The 9,437-nt window shown below is 42.1% G+C and overlaps 1 protein-coding gene across 1 annotated transcript; it reads right to left on the reverse strand.

Annotated features, from left to right (window-relative positions):
* Nucleotides 1-1,384: 1,384 nt before the first annotated feature.
* On the reverse strand, nt 1,385-3,654 carry abrab (actin binding Rho activating protein b; the record flags this gene model as incomplete). The annotated part of the gene is made up of 2 exons (XM_080442686.1): nt 1,385-2,112; nt 2,885-3,654. 2 exons carry the CDS (start codon nt 3,652-3,654, stop codon nt 1,626-1,628), a joined length of 1,257 nt encoding a protein of 418 aa, XP_080298812.1. The 3' UTR covers nt 1,385-1,625.
* Nucleotides 3,655-9,437: the final 5,783 nt, after the last annotated feature.

A 9,437-nucleotide genomic window follows, 5' to 3' on the forward strand; every position in this document is an offset into this window, starting at 1 on the left:
GCATTGCTTACAACGTTTGCTCTGTAATCAATAGCCTTGACTGATATACTGTATTGACTCCAGAATTTACAATGTTGGCATCAGTATTGACATCGCAAAGTTTTATACCAAGTAACAGCTGTTATTATTTGTGTTCTGCACATTCTTGACCATTTAAAGAGATGTCAATGATGAAAAACAAGCAGATAACATCTGGAAAATGTACCAAAACATTTTTTCCAAGACATTGATGCAGTCCTGTCTGGATTAGGCTTCAGGGGCATTCCAAGGAATTGTTGTCCAATCGTTCAATCTTTTATCTGGCATGCTGTGACATTGTGAAAAGCAGCTCTCATGTCATTCTTCATCTCTATTGTGCTGTCTATGAGTCATATGACATGTTATGTCATTGTGTAGGCCTATCTGAACAGGCAGTTGTCCATTTTCCTTGAAACCCAATCCATATTTATTTAACTTAATATACATAGATAAATACCCGGGCATTCGTCGTTGCCTGAGGTTATCCAACCTCAGGCCAGCGTATGATGTGGGCCCAAGGTTGGTTACAATGAATGCTGGGTGATCACATTTATTCACAACGACAATGACAAAAATACCATTTTATCAACACTTATAATTAATAAATAATTCGGTTTAACGTTACTGTAGACAAGGAAGTGCCCACTGCCTTTGTGAATGAAATGGTTGTCCCCCCCCCAGCTGGGATTTCTCGACAGTGTGGGGTGGAAGTTGGCTGAGAACAACAGGTGTTGCTGGCAGGCCTCACCCTTGTTGGTAGAATACGGCCATTCTGTTGAATGATAAAGGCTGCTAGCCGTTTTGGTTCCTTTTCGCCCGGATAACCACCAGTGTCATCTCAGCAATGAATTCTATGACACCATCTGTGCAATTGTGTTTGCTGGGTGATTTGATATGTTTGACAGTAAGGTTGCTCACGGAGACTGTTCATCCACTTTAAGCTTACGCTGATTGTCCAGTTACTGCTGTATCCTGTCCTTTTATTACTCCTTTCACCCAGGGAAAATAAACGTTGCATATGTGATAAAGTTTGTTACTATTATATTTGAATGAATCTCTGTATGATTTGACAAAGCAATCGTGTATTGTGTATGTTTATGGTATGGTATGTGAATGGGATTTGTAAAAAACAGGCCTGAAAATGCAAGACTAGTTAGCTTGTTTGAATGCAAAATTAGGCATTCCATGAAATCTTAGATTCTCACATATCTAACAATAACAAAAATAATTTAAGCAAACTCAGCAGCTTCACTTAAATATATATACATACTGGGTTACTGACAGTCTTCACGTATACAGTACACAAACAGTATACAGCAGCAAAAAAAACAACCTTCAGATAATCCATATCCGTGCAAGTTTGACCGTGATTAATAGCCTTTATTGTCTCTTTTCAACAGCTTTGTCCTGTTTCGTTTTACACTTGCCGACCACAGAAAAGATCCAGGTCAAATTGTATTTGAAAACACGTTGCACTGCCTTGCTTGCCTTGCTTTGTTGAAGTGCCAGTGACAAGTGCAGGTTGGGATTATTCCATAAGTTCCACTGTACCAGATTCATTTAAATGAATACGCAAAAATAATATCCAGTACAACTTTGTGATCGCATCAGACAAGCAGTGTGATGATCACTGCATCATCCTGGCCTTGCCAGAGCATCTCCCCTTCGAAAGCCACCTTCCCATGTTTTCTGGCCCTGATCAGTATTCCCACCACCTTGTCGGAGATACGCACGTATGTATCAAACAGCTCTCTAAAGGTGACGCGTGTCTTGCCGTCCTTGTCCGGAGGCTTCATTCTCCTGATCACGTAGCACATGTCGTCGATCTCACGGTGGATGTGCTGATCGGCGCGCTTGGCCCTCTCTGCCGTCAAGGTGCCCTCCTTGGGGCGCCCGTACCCCTCCTGGCCCTTGTGGAGGCGCAGCGACATGGAGTAGTCATGATCAAATTCCTCGCTGAAGGGGTTCAGCTTTTGGGTGACGGTGTGCTCCGAGGACCAGTTCTGCCAGCGGCTCTTCAGGTCGCCCACGGCGCTGTACTTCTTGGACAGCGCGTTGATCTTATTGGCCTCTTCGGCGTCCTTGTTTTTGTATCTGTGAAGAAGAAAGAAGCTCAGTGTGTCCGTCCTCCACACACAAAAACAAAACAACGCAGTGCTACCCCGCAGATCCAAGCGGGTACGCGGTCACAGTGTCGCTCCCCATGTGAAAACGGCCATTAGAAAAATAGTTATTATTATTTTATTAATGACTATTTAAAACTATACCTTTGAACAAGCTATTGGTACACTATTTTCAAACGTCTAAGAAGACATTATTTGTTTATGTTGATTTACAACACACGGTACAAGTAAACTGCTTCGGCTATTCTAACATCATTGGTACTGGAAAAGGCAACACCCTCTTCTCTCGTCAGTCACCTACTGTACCATACAGCCACCCAGCACCCTCCCTGCACCTACACCTGGCCTTCCATCAGTGGACCGATCTATTCACAAATACATATTTAAGAAGTGAGTAACAAATCATTATTTAAAGGTTAGTAAATATTGAATTTTGTTAAGACTATGTCAATATTTTCGAAACGTTATTGGGTTGTTATTCTATTCTGAGTTCTAACTATTCTCTAACCGTAGGAGATGTTGGCAGTAGAGGTTTACTTGTACTGAAAGTTGTAAATCAACTGTTAATAAATACTTCAAGTCATGTAGTAAGTAGTTTACTCATATCTTGCGCATGATCCATCCAAGTATTAGTATAAGGCATACTTTTAAATCATTAATCAGCTATTAACAAACATTTTCCTATTTCCTATTCATAAGAGAGATAGTTATTCTAAAGTGTTACCTCTGAGGTTAATACTCACATTGGCAAAGATGGACGTTTTACCCACACTGATGATGACTCAGAAGAATCTTCCTCGGGGGAGCCGTTGTGTTCGGTTTCTATACAGGAGCGTGTTCTATCGTTCTGTCCTGCCTCTGTCTCCAGACTCTTGAATGCTTCGACGTGCTCGTCGTCCTCCACGGGTCTTTGCTCTTTTTCCACCTGCTTCCAGCTTTTGGTCGGTGGCGACGTCGTGTTGGAGCACTTCCTGTGGCGCGTCGGTGAGCTCCGTGTATTCTGCATTTCCTCACTCGATGACAAAGGCTCTTCAGTTATTCTCTCGGTCAGGAACCCTGACCGACCAGTATTCACCACCAGCTTGGTCTTGTAGACTGGCACTGGCACTGTAGAGCTCTCACACTTAACCCCCCCCTCTGTCCGAGTTGACCTATTTTGGGACCACTCCCGTGCACGAGGTGCTGTATTCCGACTCCCCCCGGGATTGGCTTGGAGGAGATTCTGAGAAGCAGCCGTTGCTGCTTGGTCCGGGTGGGGGGGATAAGGTGTCATTTCAGCCTTTCTGGACCCCCACGTCGTTTTGGGTTCCACCGCCGATTCTCCCAGAAAGACAGACGGCGGAGAAGCCCAGCCAATGGGTTCACTGGCCTGCTGCTGGCCCTCGCTCTCGCTCACCCAAGTTTGCCAGCTCTTGGTCAGGTTGCCCACCATGCTGGACGAACGGAGCTTCCTTATGCTCATGCTCGAAGAGGAATTCCTATCACAGGTCTGCGTGGTCTGTGACTTGGACATGACGACTGTGTGTTTTGTGACAAATGACATCTGCGTGCAATTCCTGACCCTCCCCGACAGCAGCCTGTCACCTTGATGGTTCCGTCAAATTCATGGCGGTGCTGTCTCCTTCATCATTCTTTTTTATGAGTGTATTTATTGGCTCCGAGTATGTGTGTTGCCCCACTGCAGCCCAGTGTAGCAGCATTGGCTCTGAAACGGGGAGAGGAAACTCTTAACGTGACGGTGGAAAGTATTTCGGTCATCCCAGGCAAGCAACCCGATCGTCGTTCCCTTAGCTGAAACTCGTTGACCCAGAGGGCTCACGTTTCATCACAGATCGTAGAGCTATGTCCGGAGGAGGTAAGCAGGGCAATTGACCAGACAGGGGGGGTCATAAGCTTGGTCAGGACTGGGGCAAGGTGTGCAGACAACTGCACCAACATGTGCAAAAGTCAATCGGTCCACATTCTCTTAACCCATTAAGACCTGGAACGCATCTGTGTCATTTTTTGATTTCAGCTAAAAAGCATTATTTTACACTTTGGCGTTTCAAAAATAGCAGATCTACAAGCTCATAGCGCGGCACTCGGTGCCGCGCTACGAGCTTGTAGATCTGCTATTTTTGAAAAAACGTGAAAATGTGTTCAAATCTTTGAATATATATATTATTCAAAAGCAAACATTTTTAACTCAACTCTTTGCTTCTGGGGGTCCCTGGAACAAAATATTTTGAGATGGGGGTCGGCGGCCAAATACATATAATTTTGGGGGTCCTTGAGATGAAAAAGTTTGAGCACCACTGATATAGAAACATACGTTTTTCAGAATACTGTTTAGAGGGCAGGGTTTTAGAGGGCATTTGTAGAATCGGGGATTCAAGACCAAATCCCTTGTGTTACAGTATGTGATACTTGCACAACAGACCAGTTGTTGCTCAGTTAGCTCATCACCTGTTGTTGTAATATGCATGAGGCTCCCAATAGACGGGTTTCCTGTTTGTAAACATGAGAGGATATGCGCGCACAGTGGAGGGGTGAGCCTATAGAGGGCGCTATTACCCGCAGCAGCTCTGGTCAAATCTACATTCATAAAAGAAATGGTCTTCACCGGGTTTAATGAAAGTAGATTAAATTATGCAGTTTGTAATATCTTGTTTACTCAATAAAAATGATTTGTCGGAAGTTGGATCTGTTCGTCTTTTATTTGTATACAATAGCAGCATTATGCCTATTATGCCTATAATAGCAGCATTATGCCTATCTAACTCCCGAACACACAACAACACAACAAGTGAAGGGCACTTCCGGGTTCGTTCTACCCCGGGCATGCGCAGATTGCGCATTCTGCTCTGTGATGACGTCGCGCGGAAACCTATGTATACTGTATGTTTCTGATGCCACGTGCTCTCCTTTATCAAGACACCGAAGGCCACTGCAGTAACTATGCACGGTGTCAATGTTGAATTACAACCGTCATCTTCTTATTAGAACGTCACGTTTTCAGTGTATTCCTATCCATATGATGTCTGCTTCTGTTGAATTACAACTGTCATCTTCTTATTAGAACATCATGTTTTCAGTCTATTCCCATCCATATCCTGTCTACTTCTGCCTTCTTCTGTATCAGCCATGATTCACATTATCTTATGGCCACATAATGTGACTTGTGCAAATGTATATATTCTCTGTGTGTGCTTAATAAACTTCAGAAAATGTTGATTGACACTACCTTGCTGTACTTGTACTGTGAACTTGGGCTTGCTTGCAGAAGGGTAATTCAAAGGAAGGACCATCACCACCACCGAATAGAGGGGAGCGATCAGGCTCACAACAGAGGATTCTGATTCCTGATTTATACTTAGTTGCATTAGCAAATCTCCAAATTTGAGACAGTGTCTGTACTGTACTGTATATTGAGCAGTGGTGGTGCTACTGTAAGTACCGGCACGGTGTCTCACACCAAAAATAGCTGCTATTTTCGGTGCAAAACACGATACGCAGCCAAGTATAAATCACAACACCTATCTTAATGAAAAAAACATTCTCTGGAGGTGTGACAACCATCAAAGCACACCATCAGTGTTGCCAGACTCTGTGACAGAAACAAGCAATCAGGTCTAGGAAAACAAGCCCAAAAGAAGCGACTATGGGCCACATGAGCACTTTAAACATACATCAGCTATTTGAAAATAGCAGATCTACAAGCTCACAACGCGACGCGTTGTGAGCTTGCAGATCTGCTATTTTCAAAAAAAATCTTGGGGGGGGGATTACAATAAGCATAGGCTACCTGGCAACACTGCACACCACCCCTAGTTCCGGATGACCTCGTACATCACTGACGGAATGATCCTGTGTGGGAGCACTGTGATTGTGGTCTGAATATACCAAGCATGGCAAGGAAGCTCATATTGAATCATCCAGGCAGGGCACTTAGTGACGTTTTGGAATGATGCAGAGAACGACATGACATGACAACACTATCAGGTATCTCCTCTTTGTGGGGTTCATGGAGTTAGATAGCCTAGAAGTTGAATTTTCAATCTTGGACAAAACAAATGATATTACAATATCTACAGTACGAGTTGGAAATGCTGTCAGGTTACTGCAGCTTCTTGCCAGTGACAAAATAACATGAGGTCAAAAACATCAAACCACAAGAGGGAGCAGGACAGCAAATCAAACTGAAACATGGTGGGGAAAGAGGTGCTATAATCAAATTATGGCCACACACACACGATGAATGTCATAATGTGCTCCCACCTGCAGTTCCACTGTTACATCCAATTTCTCACAAACAACAAGACTTTCACCTGACGGCATTCAGCCTCTGAATGACGAACAATCACACTATCTGTTTGTTGCTGCTGCCTGAGGCAGTTCTCCAACAGGCATGCGGAAAGCATGCAAGCTGCACAGGAGCTTTGTCTGCCAGTCACACAGGTGCCAGTGCCACAGACACTTAATCTGACAAGCAGACACTTAATATAAGGCGAGAAAAGGTGCATGGGCTTTTTTCTTTTTTCACTTGGACAGAATGTGACACCTGTGCCTGGACCGAGGACGAGCAGTGCCTGCTTACGCAAGCAAGGGTTTAGTCTTGCAGCGCACCCGGTAGTGAGATCATGATTCCCTCGCACAAGAGTGGACTGAAAGCGGATAGGCTCATGCTTAATTTACACAAGAATAGCAGATCTACAAGTTCATGGCGTGTCGCAAACGTGACATGTTGTGAGCTTGTAGATCAGCTAACGAATCAGGCCTCGTTAAGACCTGGAACGCATCTGTGTCACTTTAGATTTCATTGGGTGTTCAAAAATAGCAGATATACAAGCTCATAGCGCGGCACCGAGTGCCGCGCTATGAGCTTGTAGATCTGCTATTTTTGAAAAATATTGAAAGAAAAAGAAATCAAACATTTTTTCAAAAAACTATTAGGATTTAGAAAACATTTTTAAGAATCGCCTCAGGTGTTAATGGGTTAAATCAGCCTCTGACATAGCAAACCCCCCACATTTGAGACTACTGTATATTGGGGCAGTGGTGCTACTGTAAGTACATTTACTAAAGTACTTAAGTAAATCTTTGAGATACTTACCACTTAGAATGTCAGTTTTTCTTTATACATACAGTACTGTACTTCTACTGCACTACATCTCAGAGGCAAATATGTACTTTTTCTTTTTTTACTACACTACAATTAATTATTTATTAATTAGCTACTTACTTTGCATAATACATTATTATTACAAAACATACCTGAACTAATACATTAGAACGTATTATGATAGTTTAAACGCAAAGTCATTAAAATCAGTCTCACCTTTAACTAGAGCTGCAACATTAAAGTGGTGAACACACTAATGCAGTGGTTTTCAACCAGTGGTCCGGGGACCAGCAGTGGTCCTTGAGGGAGTACCAGGGGGGTCCCCAGCAAAATTAGTTAATAGCGTCACAATCATTTTTAACCACTGCTTTGGCTATTCAAAAATAGCAGATCTACAAGCTCATAGCGCGGCACTATGAGCTTGTAGATCTGCTGTTTTTGAAAAACCTTGAAAAAGTGTGCACATCTTTGAATATTTCTATTTTTTTAAAGTGAAAATTAATTGATATCTTTGCTTCTGGGGGTCCCTGGCACAAAACATTTTCAATTGGGGGTCTGCGGCCAAATGTATATCAATCTAGGGGTCCTTGGCATGAAAAAGGTTGAAAACCACTGCACTAATGCATTAGTAATTACAACCCATTATGATTGTGAAATGAGTTGTTCTGCATAATGAGTATTTGGTAGCCTACTGTATATTTTGATGCCAATAATTTTGTACTTTTACTCGAGAACATTTTTGAATGCAGGACTTTTACTTTTACTTGTGGTATTTTTTCTACTTTTTAAGTATACCATCTTCATCCACCACTGATGTTGGCTAGTGGACATGCCTGCTAGATTCATATCATATTGTCTGTTAGCAGGCTGGGGAATTAGGGTTTGGTTCAAGTGTCAAGTGCATGAAATAGAATTTAGTACTGATGTACGTTTATTTCTGTGCGTAGAATTCGATTGGCACACGTTGAATATAAAGTGTGTGTGTGTGTGTGTGTGTGTGTGTGTGTGTGTGTGTGTGTGTGTGTGTGTGTGTGTGTGTGTGTGTGTGTGTGTGTGTGTGTGTGTGTGTGTGTGTGTGTGTGTGTGTGTGTGTGTGTGTGTGTGTCTGTCAAGTGACAGCTGTTGGCAGATGTCTTGCAGACTGGAAGTGTGTCACGGAGCCTGTCAGTGTGACTGTGTCGTCTTCCTACCTGAGAGAAAGATGTAGCGCTCCTCCCCAAGTGTCAAATAATCTCCTTCTAATCACATCTTCATTCAATATCCTGAAACAAATAAAAATGTGAAAATTAGTTTAAAATTATTATTTGTATAATACAAAATCTCCCCACTGATTATAAACATAATGCGAGTGTTTTTTTATTTAAATCCCTCAATCCGAAAAATACGGTTTCCTAGGAATAACTTTAATAGTTCATAGGTTTCCAATGTTCCAATATGGAATCTTTCTAGGCAGTGGTGGAAAAAGTACTCACATTTTTTACTTAAGTAAAAGTATCAATACTGCAACTCCGTTACAAGTGAAAGTCCGGAATTAAAAATGTACTTGAGTAAAAGTACAAAAGTGTTGGTATCAAAATGTACTTAAAGTACCAAAAGTAAAAGTACTAAAATGTTTGAAAATAGCAGATCTACAAGCTCACAACGTGTCGCTTTGCGACGCGTTGTGAGCTTGTAGATCGGCTATTTTCAAATAGGTATAAAATAGGGCTAAAGTGGTTAATATATGTTTTATAATGTAATAATTTATATCTGCAAAGTAACTAGTAAGTTTTCAAATAATTGTAGTGGAGTAAAAGTACAATATTTGCCTCTGAGATGTAGTGGAGTAAAAGTAAAAGTATTGGAAATTGAAAATACTCACGTAAAGTACAAATACCTCAAAATTATACAGTACAGTACAGTACTTAAGTAAATGTACTTAGTTACTTTCCACCACTGTTTCTAGGACAGATTCAGAATCATTCACAGCACAGGATCCACAAAAACTGTGAGGGAGCCAGTGTACCAGTAGAGGTCAGCACAGGGTCAGTGTTGGAAGGCCATGAGGCTTTATGAGGGTCCAACTGCTTCTTTACATCTCAGACAGTGTGTTGCATGTTACTACAGTACAGAAACAATGCAACATGTAGGATACTGTGACTAGCATTTCAACCAGATTTGACGTTCATTCTGTCAAAGTACTTTGATTAAAGGTA

This window comes from Gymnoscopelus braueri (assembly GCF_963280865.1).
Source record: "Gymnoscopelus braueri genome assembly, chromosome: 11".
Lineage (NCBI taxonomy): Eukaryota > Metazoa > Chordata > Actinopteri > Myctophiformes > Myctophidae > Gymnoscopelus > Gymnoscopelus braueri.